At 44.0% G+C, this 20,742-nt stretch overlaps 1 protein-coding gene across 18 annotated transcripts in view; it reads left to right on the top strand.

The window, feature by feature from the left end:
• The window catches only part of PRKN (parkin RBR E3 ubiquitin protein ligase), a 1,235,051-nt gene that overhangs the window by 1,195,135 nt on the left and 19,174 nt on the right, over positions 1–20,742 (top strand). For all 18 annotated transcript variants that reach the window (XM_053295156.1, XM_053295166.1, XM_053295224.1 and 15 more), the window contains one exon: positions 6,084–6,170. In XM_053295156.1, the coding sequence (XP_053151131.1) occupies positions 6,084–6,170 (87 nt within the window). The remainder of the gene's footprint in view (positions 1–6,083; positions 6,171–20,742) is intronic.

The following is a 20,742-nucleotide window of genomic DNA, read 5'->3' as shown; positions in this document are numbered from 1 at the left end:
TAAATATTCTTAACTGTATTTGAAGCTGAGAAAGCCTCAGATGGAAACAGTCTGTAGTAATTGAATAAAATTGGGGTTTTTTTAGTTCTTTTCTTTTTACAGGCCACTCTGAGTTGGTTTTTAACTCAGGATCGGGGGGAATGAAGGGGGGGTTTCTCTGGTGCAAACATGTCCTCAAACAGTCAGAAGATATCAGTTTTCACACCACATGTAGGCTTGCATGTGGAAGATTTTTGTACTTGTCCAAAAGACAAATTAAGAGAGGGTTTTTCGGGGTTATGCCACCCCAAGCCCAGAAAGTTTCTGTAGACAAAAGGGGTGGTGGTGGCAGCATTTTGAACCTACCGATTATACAGAATAGTTTTAGGAGAAGCCTAGCCAACAGGGATGATTCAGCATTTCTTTCCCTCATATGAGCTTGCTCTGAGACAAAAGCTGTAATCCGCTACAAGAGGATAAGCAAATATTATTCTCAAAGTTCTTATCACTTCAATCTTCTTCTTTGGGGGGGCACCGAATTGCATTGAAATTGCATTGCTTGTTTCTGCATATGTTCCCATTGACTTAGAGCTATTTAATGTGCTATAAGCATCCCCAGCCTATTTACATGTGATGTCAGTTTCTTTATTTGATTTTGCCTGAGGAAAAACTTGTATCGTTGGGTTCACAGTGAGAAGCCATCATGTGATTGCCAGAGCAGTGATGATAATAACAACTGTGGTCTACAACTTGGCATTTTATAATCAGAATAGCAGAAAATATTTGCAGATTTCTGCTCATAGAATTAAATATTACTTAAAATGTTTCTGTTTGAAACTAACTTCTGAAAATAATTCATGAATTCCAGTCTCCTCCCTTTAATCCAGTCATCATCAGTTTACATCCATTTTTGCTTCTGGTACTCTGTTTCCCAATCTCCCCCACCCCCTTTTTTCTTTTTCTTTCAGTGAACATGTTTGATTTTAAAGTCATTGCAATCAATAATCTTTAAACAGAATGCAACTCAAATATCTGAGGGACCCTCCTAGATGGCAAGCCAGATGCAGTGCATTCACTGTACCCCCTAGGGAACCTGTCTTGGTGCTAGGTTTTCTGCCTCATGGTTTAGTCAATTGAGGAACATTTTGTTGTAGACCTGGGTTTGGAATGCCATTGCAAGTCTTTAAGTACAGCGCTTGCTCCCTGAAAGCATCTATTCTCCCTTTCTCTCCCTCTCTGCAGAGAGAGAAAAGGAAATAGATGCTTTCAGGCAGAAAACGCTGCCTGAAAAGGATGGGGAAGTGCACGCTCAGGGCTCTCAGTAGCCCGGGCGCGGGTGGGGAGAGTTCCCCCGGGGCTCTTCTGGAGCCTGATCCATGCCCCCCTGGGGGATTCAGTGGCCCCTACCATTGGTGGCCCAGGTTCTTTGAACCCGTTCACACAATGGTGGCTACGCCCTTGCACACAATCTAAAACTGTGTTCTACCCAGCTTTAGGACCTATGTGTGCTCCTAATTTTTGATTGTGTGGAAGCAAGGTAAGAGGAAAACCTGGGTAGAAGTGATTGTGTGGAAGCAAGGTAGGAGGAAAAGCTACTCAGGTTTTCCTCTTACCTTGCTTCCACACAACCAAAAATGGGGAGTGCACACAGCTCCCAAACCCAGGTAGAACACAGTTTTGATTGTAGTAAATGGCCTCTAATGTTAGCCAATCATAGCATCTCCGCACACTGGGGGCACATAACTTTTATACTTTTGAACAAGTCATGGAAGGAGTAAATTATGGCCTTCTGAATATATGAATACCTTATTCTCTAATGCATAAGGCCTAAAACTGGAGAAACAATAAAGAAACTTGTCAACAAACATAATGAGGGGTTTATACAGATCAACATTGGCAGAGTTAAGTGCAATAGCATATGAGAGATTATAGGTAAATTGTAGGAAGAAGCTATGAAGGGCCATAAAAGCAAAACGGAGGGGTGTGTGTGTGTGTGTGTGTGTGTGTGTGTTTGCTTGCTGTTGCAGAAAATGGAAAACTATTCAAGCTGGAAGGCAAAGAGAATGGGTGATGTGGTCAGGGTAATGAGCCAAGGAAGTACTTAGAAGTGGTGTTTTGATTGGCTGTTAGTGCAACAAGAAGAGAATCATCAAGGCCTAATGCCACCTGGATTAACTATGTCAAGTATTTCAGTTCTATAACTTTTTTTTAATTAGCCATAAAAGACAAAATGATGTCATGGCACCTTAAAGACTAACTCATTAACAACTTTGGTCATGGCACTTCTGTCTTTTTCCTGCTGCAGGTGAAACCAGCTATTCTTCTGAAATGAATTACAGCTGACATATTCCCCAATACATACAGCACACACTGTAAAGGCACATACCAATGCAGAGTGGATTTACATGGAATATGATGATAGATAAGAGGGTAGAGATGTTCATGAAACAATTCAGCATGTTCAGTAGGGATGCGCTGAATCGCTTTGGCAGGGCAGGGAGCGCCTTTGAGTGAAGCAGTTCCTTACCTGATCCTCCACTGCCCCACCGCTTTCCCTCCTGTGGTGCTTTTCCTGCTGCAGCAGGGAAAGCAGTGGGGCAGCGGAGGAGCAGGGAAAGACCTGCTTTACTCATCCTTAAAGGTCCCACTCCCCGTCCCACTGAAATGCTTTGTGCACATCCCTAAAGGGAGGACTCTGTCTCCTATTAGCAGCTATTTCTCTCAGCTGTCATAGGAAAAGGCAGCAAATAATGGGGATGTCAAAGGACCAGGAAATTGTGCGATAATCACTAACACCAACTCAACTCTTGATTGCATAAATCTCCCGGCATCTCATAATGGGCACAGGTACCAAACAAACCTCCTTAATTATTATATCTCTTCCTTAAGGGCAGCTTCTGTGTGAAGGATATGGCGCAGGCTCTTTGCACAACCCCAGTCACATCGATCTATTCCTCTGCTGCTCCAGGGGATTGGCCACTGGGAAGAGAGGCATCTGGACTAAATTAGGAGGACACTGCAGAATCAAAAGCAGAAATGATGAAGGCAGGACTAGGCACCCGCAAGATTACTGGGACAGGCTTGGGGCAGATGTTTAAGGAACATCTAGCAGACTGAAAGGGTCAAGAATGAGAGGGCTCCAGCTGGCTCACATGCAGAACTCGTCTCCTGGAATCATTGTTGATGAAGGGTCGTTGAAGGAACTGACCCATTAATACAAAGGCAACTGCAGAGTTGAACCAGGCAGTAGCTCTAAGGGTGGACGTCAAGTAAGAGTGTAGTAGACCAAACTGCTGTTCATTGGCCATACTCCTTGTTCTGGGGGGAGGAGAGCCCATTTTGCAGGAAAGGTAAAGTGTGCTATTGAGTCGGTGTCAACTCCTGGCAACCACAGAGCCCTATGGTTGTCTTTGGTAGAATACAGGAAGGATTTACCATTGCCATCTCCTGCACAGTATGAGATGGTGCCTTTCAGCATCTTCCTATATTCCTGCTGCCCGATATAGGTGTTTCCCATTGTCTGGGAAGCATACTAGCGGGGATTTGAACCGGCAGCCTCTGGCTTGCTAGTCAAGTCATTTCCACAAGCATGAATTGTCCCCTTTGCAAAGCAGGGTTTGTCTTGATTTGCATTTGGAGGGATGATTGCATGTGAGTACTCCCTGCTGTAAGATATTCCCCTTAGGGGATGAGGCCATAGCTTAGTGGTAGAGCAGCTGCTTGTATGCAGAAGGTCCCAGCTTCAATCCCTGTCATCTCAAGATATAGCTGGGAAAGACTGCCTGAAACCTTGGAAAGCTGCTGCCGATAGTTAATGCTGAGCTAGATGGACCAATGGCCTGACACAGTATAAGGCTATACTGTGTCCTATGTCCCTATGAAGAGAAGCTTGTTTCGACATATATTTTCAACATTTCTTGCCCGAGCCCCAAAACCACATGATTCCAGCCTCTCTCACCTCCCAAACTGGATGAAAATATTTAGTTTCCTTTTTTTCACCCAGGTTGAAGAGTTTTCAGGTCTACCAGACAATTCACAACCCAAATGTGAATTTTCAGGAGATAATACAAACTGGTATAGCATGCATTATTTTGATGCCTCCAGTCCTCCCATAGAAAGAGTGCTTTAGAGTGGAGTCAGCCTGTTGTCCTGTTTCATTCTGCATAAGCATCATTTCTGCAGTGCTGCCATGAATTGTGATTTCCTACGGTACTTAAAGTGACAACAGAAGCGTGACAGAGTGCAAAATGGAACTGCAAAGATGAGACATATGGCAGATAAACATTTTAGTGTCAAGTACTGCTGATATGTCTATTCATTTTATGCGGAAGCCAGCTCTGTATCAAGAAATCAAGAGTGGTTTATCAGCTTGGCTTGTCAGTGTAACTAACAGTTGAGAAATCCTTCAGTGCTCTGCAGATGGGTCAAGACTCTATAGCTCCAGAGTGGCATGAAAAAGGCCATTTTACATTATTGACTTTTCCTTTTGCCAACAAGGACAATGAAATTAGTGGGGAAATTATAGTTCAGAGATCATTGATACATGTCAAAACTGATATCTTTATAATAAAGCTAGAGAAACAGAACAGGTGTGATACGTAGGGGTAATTTTTAGATAGCTCTATTATTCTCCTTGGAGCAAAGTTACAATTCAGTGTTTTACTGGGTGGATTAAATTTAGGGTTGCCAGGTGATGAGGAAAAAATTGCCTGGCTTATTCTTGTGCCTTTAGCAGTGGTGTGGTATGCATGAGCTAATAGGTGCAGCTTTTTCCACCACAGAGATAAATATTTTCACCTGCTAATTGTGGTAGACATTGTAGAACTGTGATAGACAATTGTGATAAACAGCTGTTAAAGGCGTTGCTAGATGGCCCACTTCAAAAGTTAGCAACCCTAATTGAATTCAAGGTAGCACTCACAATATTTAGGATGTGAGTGATATAGGCCCTGGCCTTGTTGGACACCTGCTCCTAGAATCCCACACCGACCAGAGGATGTTTGTGCCCTATCACCAGCACCTGGCTAACATCCTGACCAACGAAGTGCTCATGCTTCCAGGGGAAGTAGGGGCATGATGAGAGCCCTGACACAACTTCTCATGCCCCCCTGCATGAGCATAGCTGCACAAGAGCCTTTAGACCCCAGAGGTCGCTCCACACTCCAGAAGGGCTCTGCAAGATCAGAAACATGTAGCTGAGCTTAGTGAGGTGCTTCTCATATTTCAGAGCCCTTCTGGAATACAGGAAGCACTCCAAAGTCTAAAGGCTCTTGCACCGCTGCACTCATTCAGGGGACAGGGGGAGATGTGCAAGGCTTCCATCATGCCCTTGCAGCCCATAGAAGCATGAGCACTTTGTTAGGATGCCAGCCACTATTTGGGGGATCATCTGCCATTGTGTCTCAAGTTGGTGGTTGACTTGGGCCTTTGCTCTGGCAGCCTCTTCCATGTCAAATGTACTCTCTCCCTATTCCATCTTGGTTCTTCCTTTAAGTAACACTTTGAAAAGCACCTGAAGACTTCCTTATCTTTCAGGAAAGATTGTAGATGCTCCATATTTGTTTCCCCCCCACTTAGTGTAGGCATCAGCAACTGGAGTTCTCTATCCCAGCTGCCAACCCAGAAGCTGGAACATATGTTGGCTTGGGCAAAGGGACTTCTCAACAGTTAACTTTGGAGACTGAGATGGAGCCTGGCCTGCAACAATTAAAAAAAAGTCTTACACAATTTTATTTTTATGCAGTCTTTATGTAAAGTGTCTTGACTCAGTACTCTTTGGCAGGAGCTCTTAGAAACATAAAAATATCATCATCATCAATAATAGTTGCGGTAGTTTGTAAAGGACTTCTGTTTCCATGAATACCACAAGGAAAATAACTCTCCTTGTATAACAGAAGTGATCTTATTTCATAGCAGAAAATGATACAAAAAATAAGATTCTGTTAATGAGCAGGCTGTGTAATAAGATGCATGATTAGAAAAGATTATGAGAATTTAATGGTGTGAAGAAAACGATAGATCATCTGGTGTACAACCCTCTATGACTATAATATCATGACTTCATCCCTAATGTTTGTTTATGTTATCTGGCTTTATCTTTCCAGTTTGTGTTCTGCCGTGAATGTAAAGAAGAATATCATGATGGGGAATGTAACACTCTCCTCAGAACTCAAGGAGCTACCGCCCAGAAGGTACAAACTTCTACATCTATGGCATCTCACAATAAATTAGTTATGTTCTAGCTAGATAAATAATTGTGGAATTATAATGAACAGTAGGAGCAATTATAGCAGTGGTTCTCAAATGTGAGGTGGGCCCTCTCTGGAGGGTGGGGGGCAAAAGATATTTAGGAATATAGGAACATAGGAAGCTGCCATATACCGAGTCAGACCATTGGTCTATCTTGCTCAGTATTGTCTTCACAGACTGGCAGCGGCTTCTCCAAGGTTGCAGGCAGGAATCTCTCTTAGCCCTAACTTGGAGATGCCAGGGAGGGAACTTGAAACCTTCTGCTCATCCCAGAGTGGATCCATCCCCTGAGGGGAATATCTTACAGCGCTCACACTTCTAGTCTCCCATTCATGTGCAACCAAGGCAGACCCTGCTTAGCTAAGGGGACGAGTCATGCTTGCTACCACAAGACCAGCTCTCTTCTCCCTTTGGATGAGAGGCAAGACGTTCCAAGGGAGGACAGGATCCTATAGCCAAGGGGTACATTGCTAGAGGTACTTTTCCAAATCTACTTTGCTTCCAGCAGCAGAGGGTTTAGACCAGGGGCATAGCTAGGGGAGAGGGGGCCTGTGTTCACTCCTCCCTGGTGGCCCCACAGAGTGAGGAAGATAATAAAGAAAATATGAAGGGATGGAGCTGGGGGGGCCCTGGGTTCGTTGAACCCATCTGCTCAGTTGTAGCTACACCCCTGATTTAGACTGCAGCCACAAAACTCCTATACTAACCATGGAAGCCACAAATCGCAGGGAACCCATAGGAGTTTATGGCCACCACAGCACCTTCCCCCTTCCACCACTTCTCTACCTGAAGGCTTTAGGGAGAAGTAGGATGCCCTGTTCTAGCCCTCTCCTCATGCCATCATTAGATCAGTGCCCAGTTCACAGACCTTTGCACAGTGACTGCATGCACGGATGGGCAAGGGTTCTGAGCATGTGCCTGCCAAAGAGAGTCTGCTATTGTGGCCTGTGGGGCTCAGGAGGCAAGAAAGTGTAAAAGGAGGCCTGAGCTGGAACAGTCCACAAAGCAATGAATGGATGATTTATTTAGTTTATATATTATTTTGTTTATCTATTTATCATATTGGTATACTGTCCCCAACATATGTCTCTGGACAAATAAAACACAATTAAAGTTTTAAAACAGCTTAAAGCCACAATTCCAATTAAAAAGCTTGGGTGAATAAATGTGTCTTTAAGGACTTTTAAAAAGCTGTCAGAGATGGGCAAGCTCTTCTTTCAGCAGGGAGCACATTCCAAAGTCTCAGGGCAGCAAGGAAACTTGTGGCTAAGTTTCTCCAGACAATGTAATGCTAAATTGGCCTCATTGTGAATCTCAGATAACTTTTGATTTGTGTAGCCTTCTTTAGTTCTTCCAGAAGAAAGATGCCACTGATCAGTAAACAAATGGCCTCTTTGACAGGCCTTTCAGATTGGATTTATTTAATAGGCATATCTTTGAATTTTTTAATGAATTCTTTCTTGCCCATTAATTTGCATTTAACTCACTGCTAAGGATGTTTTTATGGCTGGCTACTAAGAAGGGAACTTAATTTAACGGCATAAATTGAAAATTCTTTCAGTACTTTAAAGTTTTAGCTCGGAGAAACAAACAAAAAAGATTCTTTAGACAGAATAGTGCTAGCTGATCATTATTTTAAAATTCCTTGTAGGCCTGTTGTAACCTTTGTGCACCCTGTAAAACTAAATGCCAAACTGTCAGTAAGATTATTTCAAGCTTGTTATGCTAATGTCAGGATCTATTAAAAAGCCACCAATATACTGTATCTATACAGTATAGAAGGCAAAGAAAACAATATCCTAAACAAACAGAAGTTTTTAAAGCACAATTCACAGGCAGTATAATATTGCATAACTGCCCTTTGTTTGTTGATTCAGGCACCCTGAATCATAAAATACTATTTCTGCCTCATTATTAATTTCCCCATTAAATCCATTATCAACTTTAGCCAATATAAACATAGATGCCGATAGGCCTGGCATGAGGGGTTAGCACAACTTTCTCAGCCAAGAGACTCGTGCCAGCATTGCCTTCTTCTAGAGCCTTCTTCGCAAATGGGAAATGGATTATGACAGCAAGTTGCTTTCTAGTTATCTCCTTCTGCCTTCCAAATTGGTGGATCAGGAGGAGCCATTGCTGAGTCCCTCTCTACAGATGAGGAGAGATTGAGAAAGGAGGAGAAGCTGGTCCTGATTTCTCCATCCCCTTTGCAGATGGGGAGGTGGGAAGAGGAGGAGCTGCCACTGCTGCTGAGTTCCCACCCTTGTGAATGGGGGGAGGAGCCGCCACTTTCTTCATAGGTGCCCTTTCTTCATAGATGGAGAGTGAGGGGAAAGGTGGATGAGCCATTGTTGCATCTCTCCCCTCTGCCAAGATAACCCCTCCAAGCAGAAGAGGTGGCCTCTGGAATATGTTGAGGGCCCCTTCAAACCTGGAGTGGGCCCTGGGCATAGGTCACACTTTGACTAATACTTTTGCATGTTGCGATACTCAAGCTTAGTCATACTACAGTTGTTCGGGTCTCCTGCTTGATAGGGAAATACCTGAGGGAAGCTATAACAATCAGCCAATAACAGCCTTTCCTTTCCTATAAAGAGTGAACCAGAAGTGTACCCTGTCCTGACTGACAGGCTAGGAACCAGCCACTCAGCACAAAGTGGGTGAGACCTTGAGGGCCATGAGAGAGGAAGAGAAGGGTTGCTTTGTCGCAGAAGGAGCTAGGCAGGAGATGAGAGAGGACGGGCAGAAGGCGTAGTGAGCAGCAAGGGAGTCTTGCTGCTTCATGGTTAACAGCTAGCCTGAAGAATTTTCTCATGGAAGGACATCTGCACATCCTTGAGAGACAGGATTGCAAGAAGCTTGAATTCTCTCCTGGAGTTTGGGGTGAGTTCAAGGGGGAAGGAAGCCAGGGCTTTTGGCTTCTGAAGGGTTTAGCCAGGGAACAGTTTGTTAGTTAGCTCACATTAGATTACTTTCTTTTGGTGTGCTTTGCAAATCCTTACATTTGTTCTAAGTTTGTTTATCTGTAACATAAGAAATGCTATACTTGTGCCCAAATCCATCCAGGGGGCTGCAAAAGTCTCTTTAACCTAAAGGGGCTTTTAAAGGTTCCTGTATCCTTTTTCTTTACAACTGGGGTGCTTTCTGAATATTCTTGCAACTACTGAACATTTCTTTTACCTGTAACTAAAAGCTGAGAAAGCCTGAAACAGAAGCAGTCTGTAGTATTTTGAGTAAAGCTTTTTGCTTTTTGTTCTTTGTATTTTACCTGCCTCTGAGTGGCTTTTTAATTTGGGAAAAGGGGTTTTACTCTGGTGCAAACACGTCTCAAGTTTGATTGCTCAGCAACTCACTACCAAGTTTTCTCACCACATGGAAGCTGCACGTGGAGGGGTTTTTGTACTTTTCCATTGGTAAAGAGAAGGAAAGTTTCTCTGGAATTTTGCCCGCACCTGGGGGAGGGGGTTAGACTCTGTTAAAAAGCTGGCATGGTGGCAGCACTAGAAGCAGTTTAAGTTTAAAGGAACGGCCTTTGTTGAGCAAACGTGGAAGGAAGGAATGATTCAGTATTTTTCATCCCCTCACATGGGCTTGCTTTGAGACAAAGACTGGGTTAAATCCTCTACAGAAACAAAGTGTTGTTACTCCTCCATGTTTTGTCAGGGATGCTGTCAAGGCCTTGAGTAGCAGCTGTAGCATTCCAAGCTTGTTTACTAGCTGCTTCAGCCTTGTGGCAATAATCTGCAAAGGATACAACTAGAAGTAACTCGGCCAGTTCATACGATGGAAAGACTCTCCAGTAAACATTAAATTTTAGATTCAGCAGTGCGTGCACTCCCAATTTCCAGTCATGTGAACCCAGAAATTTTTGGCGATGTTGGGTTGGCAGCACACCAACCTGACTTTGACCTGACATAGATAATCTAAGATTTGAACTCCAGGTAAATGTCAACCTGACATCACTGAAATCACCACTGCACAAATCTAGGATTTAACATTTAATGGAGATTCTTTCCATTGTGTGAACCAGCCCACTGCAGCAGGATCCTGTTGATTCCCTGCAAAGTTGAGGTAGGTGATTTAAAGTACAAAATAAGCAGGCAAGAGAGAGGAGCTGAAGCCTACCACCGCTACCACTCTTTTCCACCTGAAATAAGCCCTAAACGGCTTAAGCCAAGGGCATTTAAGAGAATGTCTTCATCACGAGCCGTACCACCCACTGAGATCATCTAGCAAGGCTCGTCTGCAGTTGCCACTGGCTCATCTGGTGGTCACAAAGGGATGGGCCTTCTCTGTTGCTGCCCCAAGACTCTGGAATGTGCTCCCTGTGGAAATAAGAGCCTTCCCATCTCTGATAACTTTTTAAAAAGTACTTAAAGACTTATCTCTTCACCCAAGCCTTTTAAATTTGACTGCAGTTTTAAATTGTTTTATTTATTTTCTTTGTTTTAACTTGTTTTATATTGTTGTAAACTGCCCAGAGATGGAGGTTTGGGGTGGTGAACAAATTTGATAAATAAATAAATATCTCTCTCACTCACTCCCCTCCCCCAGCCTCTCAGTTGCCTTGCTCCTGCCAGAAGTTATTTCTAGTCAGAAAACCCCACTAGGCGAAAAAACACTTAAAAAAAAAAAAGAGTGAGGAAAACACTCACTCCACACCCATTATATACTTTAAATCAATCCTCCATCCCACCACTTTATAGGAATTCAGCAGTCGATCCAATTCTGCTTATGGATCTGTGCCCATCATTCCCAGTTTGGCTTGGGAGTAGAGTCCTACTGCTTCCCTTCTGCTCTGCCTTCCCTTTGAATGCTTCTCTGGACTTCAGTTTCTTTAAAACTTCGTTTCTTTTCTTTTCTTTTTTTTAAAGGTCAAAAGCTATAGGTCAAAGCTAGAGCTGGATACCTGCCTTCTGCAAACAGTTCCATGAAGGCAGCAAGCACACACACACATGCACCCAGGGTTCTATCAAGCATGGATCAAAAGGAAACATAAGCAGGCTCTCCAGAAGGAAAAGTGGCAATGGTAGTTGGAAGAAAAGGAGAAAAGGCAAACATTCAGTGGGCTAGTCAAAGAAAGTCTGAGGACTTCAATGAGGAACAATGTTTTTCCTGAGAATATTACTTGATAAGTTGTTTAGATATCACTGTCTTATTAAGCAGTACAGATTCAGGAATTTATTACTGATCTCACATATATTATTGTGAACATAAGCTATCATTTTATTTGAGGCTAAACAGACAGATTTAGCAAAATGGTGCAACACTTTTAGTCTTATATCGTAAGCTCCGTTCTCCAGATATTTCCTAGAATTGCATTTACTGGTTTTGCTGTGGCAATAAATTAGTACCCTGTGTTGCGATTGATGAAGACCTTCAGTCTTGGTCAATGCAAATGTCCCTTTGTGGGGCCCTGTGTGGTTAATCCCCAGGATTAACCAGGTTTGGGAAATTAGGTGAATCCCCAGCACAGCATCCCTCCAGTGGCTGGTGCTGGGGTCTATCTTATGTTTCTTGTTTGTAGGCCCTTTGGGGACAGAGAGCCATTTTATTTATTTATTTTTATTTCTCTATATAAACCGCTTTGAAAACTTTTGCTGAAGGCAGTCTATAAATATTCTTAGTCATAATAGTAGTAGGTTTCAGAGATGGAGCTCCAACAGTGAATGTGTTTTTATTGGTTATCATGTTTGTATTTTGTGATGTGACTACAACACCTGGGGCTTTTTAGTTTAGAAAAAAGACAACCGCGGGGAGACATGATAGAGGACTATAAAATCATGCATGGTGTGGAGAAAGTGGATAGAGAGAAATTCTTCTCCCTCTCTCATAACACTAGAACCAGGGGTCATCCCATAAAATTGATTGCCGGGAAATCTAGGACCAACAAACGGAAGTACTTTTTCACACAACGCATAATCCACTTGTGGAATGCTCTGCCACAAGATGTGGCGACAGCCAACAACCTGGATGGCTTCAGCCAACCAACCTGGATGGTTTAGATAACTTCATGGAGGAGAGGTCTATCAACAGCTACTAGTCGAAGGGCTGTGGGCCACCTCCAGCCTCAGAGGGAGGATGCCTCTGAGTACCAGTTGCAGGAGAGTAACAGCAGAAGAGAGAGGGCATGCCCTCAACTCCTGCCTGTGGCTTCCAGCGGCATCTCGTGGGCCACTGTATGAAACAGGATGCTGGACTAGATGGGCCTTGGGCCTGATCCCAGCAAGGCTGTTCTTATGTTCTTATTTTAGGTTCCATTGTACTCCGCTCTGAGAGCAAATGCAGACAGGCAGCTATATATAAAGGAAGGAATCAATCAGTCACTGGCTTAAGACACCAGAAAACCTGACATAGCAGGAAAAGCCACACATTTGCCCTGTTCAGACCACATGAGCCTGGGTACACTATAACCAGGTGTAGAGGGGAAAGGAATGTACCAAATAGCCACATCTCCTGGCACTGATGTGCTCTGTGGCCATGCCCCCCTGTTGTCCCTGGGTTCAGCATTTTGTCCAAGACAGCACTGATCCTAGGTGCACTTCCCCCATCCAATTTAGGATTCTGAAATCAAGTTGGGGAATTACCCCCAGGGGTTCAGCACTGGCCTCCTGAGACAAATGCTGAAGTTATGGAAGGCAGGGCTGTGCCTATGGAGCACGCCGGTGCTGGAGGCACGGCTAACCAGCATGGTCCTATTCTGCCTGTACATGGGCACACCTGAGCAAGGCAAATGTGCTGCTGTCATGCTCCTATCCCCCCTCTACCTGGGTACAATGTACTTAGTTTCAGAACAACTGCAGAAGACTCTTATATGTGCTGTATCCTCTAAAAATAAACCGCAGGGACATAAATATGAAGAGAGATTGTAGAACACTGGTTTTTAAATTTTCTTTAGAGTGATACTAGTTGCACACACGTAACAAAGATCGGGCAAGGGGAGACAGTTGTCTAGGGGCCCCACTGCCTGGAGGGACCCCCCAGAGGCACCTCACATGACTCCCCATTGCCCCCTGCCCAGCCCCAAGGCCCCTCAGCCACTTGCCCTGTTCGCCGTCTCTCCTGCTTGTTCTCCTGGCCCGCAATGGAAGCAGCAGACAAGCTGCAAAGAGCTCCTTTTCTCCCGCTTCTCAGCTGATGGGATGCACCCAGACTTGATTATTCTATGGTCATTTTTTCCAGAACGTTTGGGTATTCCCACCCTAATATTTTGTGTCTCTGATATTTTGCCACATGGTGGCACTATGGGACCAAAGAAAATATATTTTGGAACTCATTTGCTCCTTGTGGAGATTACTGAAATCAACCAAGGAAAGAAAATGGAATAATTTTAAAAAGTGTTTTTGAACAATCTGTGAATCTCTCTTAAACACTTAAATTGATTTACAAAATTGCTCTTTGACAATCTGAATGTTATCTGCCTTTTACTTCCAATTTGTGAATGGATAATATTTTGATATAGATAAAATGCTGCAAATTATGTATACAATATGCCCTCCTGGAAACTGGCTAATCTGCACATTCATTTCAAGTGCCCTCAAGGTATGGTATCATCACACTTATTTATTCTTATTTGTAAAAACACCTAAAATAACATTATTCATTTCAATTCATTTTTAATCCCACTTTTCTGTACAGAATGTACGCAAAACAGTATACAAAAAAATTCAAAATTCAGGAGAACCGTGTTATCCATGGTGGTTCTGTTACGTGGGGGGCGGGGGAGTAAGCAAAACCATGAATAACAAGGCATTAGGGCAATGGGAATTGGGGGGGGTGTAGGTTTCTGAGAAACCTAAAATATAGAAGAGAGGAAAAGGGCAAAAAGTGAGGGTAACTGGGGGGAAAGTGCCCTACCATGTTCTATGAGTCCTCAGCTTTCCAGCAATGCCCCCCAAATGTTGGAATTTTCTTTCTCCCCCCCCCCCCAGCAAAATACCACTTTTTAAAAAACAAACGTGAGACAGAAAATGGCTCTCTGGTCAGCAAAAGAAGGGCAGAAGGTGGGGAATATTGGGGGGGGGATGCTCTGCCGTGCTCTATGTGTCCCCTCCAGCTGTTCATCAATGCCTCTCAAACACTGAAGTTTTAATTTTTTTAAAGCAAAAAATTGCATTGTTTTCATTTGTTTGTTTTACAAAAACAAGCCAAAAGATGGCAACCTTACTTAAAATGGAAGGCAGAAATGACCTCAGAGGTCATTTCCACCCACGCCCGACCCACACTCAAGTCTTAACCCTTTGGTTGCCAGTTTTCCATGCATATACTGGGGTCAGGTTTCAATTGCCCGACTGTGGATATGCGAAACCACAGATGTCAGGTTCGCGATTAACAAGATTTGCCTGTAAACAATTTAAAATAAACACGAAACAATCACTGTAAAACCCACAAACCATTAAACAGGAAAGCAGCATTAAACTAATGTGAAAAGTATTAAAACTGTTAGCATAGTTTACAAAGCTATGCTCTTTTGAATAAAGCATTTTGTAAACTATGTCATATAAAGAGTGATGAAGTAGGGTGTCTTGTTCCACTCACTCGAGTGGGGAAAGGTAGGAGAGGCTACAGAGATCTCTTGTAAGCTCAGGAGCCTGCAAGACCAGTGGCCAAGTGGTGTCATGGCCTCAACCTCAAGTGACAGCCAGGACTCAGAATGCCAGGCAAATCCCCATCACCAATAGCAGCTGATAAGGCACAGGACCCAAGAGGCAGTGGCAAGGATGAAATGAGCCATGAGGACCCCTGGGAATCTGAATCCAGGCCCCCAGAGATGGTCCTCCCTGAGCCAGGAGTCTCCAAGGTGTTACATGCAGATGTACCAGAAACCTCACAACTTTCAGTGCCCACTTAGCGATGCAGGAGACATATCAGGTGAGAGGTCGCTGAGAGAGAATAGAGTGCTTGGTTCCAGGCCCAGAGGACGCCCCATTAAGGACCCGCACTCTGCAACAGGGGTGAAGTGTGAGGGAATGAGGTGGGAGCCTCCCACCAAAATAGAAAAGTTTTACTGGTGGAGGGGGTTGCAATTTTGACTTCTGTTTATTTAAGACACAAGGAGGTGGGAGGTGGAGAGGAAGTCAGGAGGCCCATCTTTGCTTCCACTCCAACCTTGCTGCACTCCATACTCATGTACCACTTTTGCTCAAATTTCCCTTGGAAATTAATTGTAGGTAGTATGCTCTGCAGAGTACATAAGAAAAGCCCTGCTGGGTCAGGCCCAAGGCCCACCTTATCCAGTATCCTGTTTCACACAGTGGCCTGCAAGATGCCGCTAGAAGCCTACAGGCAGGAGTTGAGGGCATGCCCTCTCTCGTGCTGTTACTACCCTCAACTGGTATTCTGAGGCATCCTGTCTCTGAGGCTGGAGGTGGTATGAGAGCCAGCATGGTGTAGTGGTTAGAGTGCTGGACTAGGACCGGGGAGACCCGAGTTCAAATCCCCATTCAGCCATAATACTAGCTGGGTGACTCTGGGCCAGTCACTTCTCTCTCAGCCTAGCCTACTTCACAGGGTTGTTGTGAAAGAGAAACTTAAGTATGTAGTACACCACTCTGGGCTCCTTGGAGGAAGAGCGGAATATAAATGTAATAATAATAATAATAATAATAATAATAATATAGCCATTGATAGACTTTTCCTCCATGAAGTTATCCAAACCCCTCTTAAAGCCATCCAGGTTGTTGGCTGTCACCACATCTTATGGCAGAGAATTCCACAAGTTGATTATGTGTTGTGTGGAAAAGTACTTCCATTTGTTGGTCCTAAATTTCATGGCAATCAATTTCATGGGATGACCCCTGGTTCTAGTGTAATGTGAGAGGGAGAAGAATTTCTCTCTATCCACTTCCTCAATCAGGTCTCCTCACAGTTGTCTTTTTTCTAAACTAAATAGCTCCAGGTGTTGTAGCCTTGCCTCATAAGGAAGGTGTTCTAGGCCCCTGATCATCTTGGTTGCCCTCTTCTGCACCTTTTCCAGTTCTACAATGTATTTCTTTAGATGTGGTGACAGGAATTGTACACAGTACTTCCAATGGTGCAGTGGGGAAATGGCTTGACTGCCAAGCCAGAGGGTGCCGGTTCAAATCCCCGCTGGTATGTTTCCCAGACTATGGGAAACTCCTATATCGGGCAGCAGCGATATAGGAAGATGCTGAAAGGCATAATCTCACACTGCACGGGAGATGGCAATGGTAAACCACTCCTTTATTCTACCAAAGACAACCGCATGGCTCTGTGGTCACCAGGAGTCAACAGCGACTCAATTGCACATTTACCTTTACTCAATTGTGGCTGCACCACAGTTTTGTATAAGGGCATTATAATATTAGCAGTTTTATTTTCAATCCCTTTCCTAATGATCCCTAGCATTGAATTGGCCCTTTTCACAGCTGCTGCACATTGAGCAACATTTTTAACGAGCTGTCCACCATGACCCTAAGATCCCTCTTCTGGTCATTCATCAACAGCTCAGATCCCATTAGTGTATATGTTCAATTCAGTTCAATTTTATTACAGTCATTGACCGGGGCGGGGGAGGGAGAGGCACAAAAATGCAAATATCAATAGCAATATAACAAATATAAAAGAAAATAAAGGAATAAGATTATAATTAATATTGGTAAAATAATCAGCTAAGGAGTATTCATAACCTCCAGACGTATCCTACCCACAATGTAAAAAAATTTGTCAACCTTCCACGGTCTGGTATGCTGAAGACAGGTATGCTGCAGGTGAATAATTTGAAATCTGGCTACCCAGAAACACATTTGCCGGAATGGCTCCTTGATCAATCTGGCGTTACATGTCAAAAATTCTCTCTCGCATCCTGGTCCTTGCAGTATCATACTTTAGGGATAGTATAGCGGCCAGAGAGAAGCCATAGTATGTTAATATATCCTCCACATTCTTAATCCAGTCAGAATGGTATGTGTCTTTTAGTACTAAAGATACTAGATGTATATGTGAATTGGGGGTTTTCTTCCCAATGTGCATCACTTTACACTTGCCAGCAGTGAACTGCAATTGCCATTTTGTCACCCACTCCCTCAGTTTGGAGAGATCCTTTTGGAGCTCCTCACAATTTGTTCTGAATTTCACTACCCGAAGGAGTTTGGTATCATCTGTAAATATGGCCACCTTGCTGCTTACCTCAACTTCTAGATCATTTATGAATAAATTAAAAAGCTCCGAACCCAGTACAGATCCCTGTGGGACTCCACTTTTTGCTTCCCTCCATTGTGAGAACTCTCCATTTATACCTACCCTCTGTTTCCTGTCCTTCCACCAATTACCCATCCACAAATGTACTTGAATGAATGATAAGATTGGGATGGGTAAGAAATACAATGTGGCATAGTGGAATGATTGGTAATGCTTCACAGCATATATCATGGTACACCCAGTAAGTGCCTATAGCATTAACATAGCCACCTTCCTACATTTGAAGAAGTTTTAGCAGCACCACATGTAGGACTAGGAGTTATTGTTTTCCAGAAACTGTTTTCTTGTCTCTTCAATAGTGGGTGCTCTGTTTCAGCTTTGAACATTTTAATAGGAAGCACCTTGCCTCTTTCCCCTTGATTTTGCAATGCTGAATACCTATTAGGGATGTGAACGGCACCGGTTTTCCTGGTTAGGCTCGAAGCCAGACCGGATTTGAGCCACCCCGGGAGACTTGGGCTTGGACTCAATCAAGCCCTGCCTGGTCTGGTCCAGTCATCAAGCCGCCTCGTGAGCCGGCTCGAGTTGCTCAAGGAGTATACTTGTAAAGGGGAATCCAGCATCTACATAGCTATAAGTGTGTGTGTGGGGGGGTGGGAATAGTAAATGAAGCGGGGAGGGGAAAGGTAGTCTGTAAAAACAAGCTGCCAGCAGGGACAGCAGTGCTGATAGGAATGGAGACTCCTCCCACCCACCCCTGCTGGCCTCCTAAATGACAGGCTGGGCAGGCTGCAGCCCATCTCGTGCCTCTGCGCATGCACGGCCACCACTGGTGACGCAAATGGCCTCTGTGCACACACAGAGGTCACTCTAATGGCAGCTACGTGTGCGCTGAGGTGTGAGACTGGCTGCAGCCTGCCTGGCCTGTCATTTGGGAGGCTGGTGGGGGTGGCTGGGAGGGGCTGCTGCCATCTTCACCAAGGCCAGAGCCACAATTGAACCAGGGGTGAGGGGGACAAATGTCCCTGGGCCCCTGAGGGAGGGGGGCGGGGCCTACTGACTGGGTGGCATCTTGTTCTTCAGTCTTCCCCTCCTGCCTCACTGACTCATTGGCTTGCTGTTGGCTCCTGATTGGAGAACTCACCTTGCTTCAAGCAAGATACATCAGCTCTACAAAGGAAGGAGTGGAGTGTCAGGCAGCATTCTTCCCTCCTCTTCACCTTTTGACTGGCTAGCGCTTAGGTTCTACCCACTCCTCTCTCAGCCTGACTGACAAGCTGGACAGCAAGAAGAATGTTGCTGAGCATCATCCAGTATGAGAATGGGCAAATAAGAAAGACAGAAGTGTTGCTGATAACATTTGAATATAGGAGGTGCTTGTAGTAGCTACATATGTTAAAGATGCCTCCTGAGCCCCAGGAATGCACATGTGCAGGTGTGTTTGTGAAAGTGTCTGCGTGCATGGGAACTGTGTGATATTTACAAAGGAGCAAGAGAAAGGCCATGCGAAGAGAGTTTTGTTTTCCACCATGTCTTTGCAGTTCTTCTGCAGCAAATAAGTTGGGGGAAGGAGATCAGGGGCCATCTCCACTTTCTGTGCCCCTGCTAAAGACTATTTTGTGCAGCTGTCAGTTACTATTAGTTACTTGCCATGTTACTATGGCAGTGCTCTCCTGCTGCTTCTTGGAGTGGCACTCTCAGATACTAAAGAGACTGGCCACTCCAAAATGGAACTAACAAGGTTGAGTTCTGCATATATTTTTCAAGTTTTGTTTTTTAAAAACAAAACAAAATGTGTCTATTTATTTTTAAAACATATCAGATGTAATATAAAAACAAAAAAGAGCGAGAGATCGACACAGACACAAGCACACAACAGCATCATTCACCATTACTCACACAATTCTTGACAAACTGTGCACTTTGTAAGCATCTCACACAGATGATGGGTAAGCATTAGCACTCACTTTAGTACTAAAGACTTGGTGGCTCTTGACCATTTACATTTCTGTAATTTGCACAAGAGTTTTTCAGTTCACAAGTGAATAATTACAGCAAATAAAATATAACTAGTTTCCTTAAAATAAATATTATTTTTCAGTGGCCAGACTAAAATAATTCTCTATGAGAATGATGGGTAATAAAGAATGGTGGGGAAATAGCAAGGATCTATGTTGTTTATGGTCCCAAATATCAGAGTGAGGATTCATGATATGCCCTTGCAATAATCTTCTCCTTAAGAATTGATAAATAATAAAAACCTCTAAGTAAAATTTCTTAACACACATATGGGACAAACTGCAGATGTAGGAATTCACTTAGACAGTAGCCATCAACACTGTTTTCAGTTAATTTTGGAGGGGAAGGCAGAGAAAGACTGTATAAGCACAAGGCAAATAGCAACCAAATTCAATTGGAATTGGCATTCATGTTTTGACTCAAGTGAAGTCAAACCTCAAGTTAAATCAAACCTTGATCAATGAAAATATGTCACTCCACTGGATTAGGATTGCTATTCTAGCTGATGCTTAATCGACAGCTGCGATTTAATAAGTATTGGTGGGAGAGCTTGGGAATTTGCTTGCTGCATGCCAATTAAAAGCTTGCTTTCAGGGTAGACCAGTCAACAGCCTCATTAACTGGGGCTTTTCACTTCCTACTAACACATGGGATGAGCTTGCTCCGGTTGCTCTGACTGTAGTTCACCTGGACTCAGGAACAGTCTACCAAAGGGGCCTATAGTCAGGGGTGGCCCTTTCATGAGGCATGGTGAAGCAGTCACCTCAGGCTGCAGATGGTTGGGGCACCAGAAGGGTGGCAAGATTCCCCACCACCACCACCTTTGGAGCAGCACTTTCAGACTAATCTGTCCCAATCTGTCCCTTGCAAACTTTGCAAGGAGTGCAAATAAGCACATGTTTTGCAAGAAAGCTTGCAAAAAGAACAAGGTGAGGAGGCTGCTAGCAGCCTTCCCTTCTCCTTGCCCCTTATGCACTTTCAAAGCTTGCAAGAGTTGGTTTTGAAAGGAGCCTGGTCCCCTCCTCAGAGCAGTGGGGGGGACTTGCTTCAGGCACTGCAATACCTTGGGCTGCCCCTACCATTCTAAAACTCCCATCTTCTCCACAATCCATTGTGCTGACTGAAAGCCCAATCCTTAAGGCGAGGATCCTGTGGACCTCCTCCCCACCCTTGTTTCTCCCCTTCTAATAATCCTGCACTAGTCGTGATAGAACCACCAGCAAAAGAGGGAGTTCAGCATGGCAATTAGTATTAGTGGTGGTGGTGGTAGCAGTAGTAGTAATTGTATGAGGAAGAATATGTAAGATTTACTGATCACCTTTCAGAATTGGCACC

Source organism: Hemicordylus capensis, chromosome 1 (assembly GCF_027244095.1).
Source record: "Hemicordylus capensis ecotype Gifberg chromosome 1, rHemCap1.1.pri, whole genome shotgun sequence".
NCBI lineage: Eukaryota > Metazoa > Chordata > Lepidosauria > Squamata > Cordylidae > Hemicordylus > Hemicordylus capensis.
This window is presented reverse-complemented; position numbering and strand designations above follow the sequence as displayed.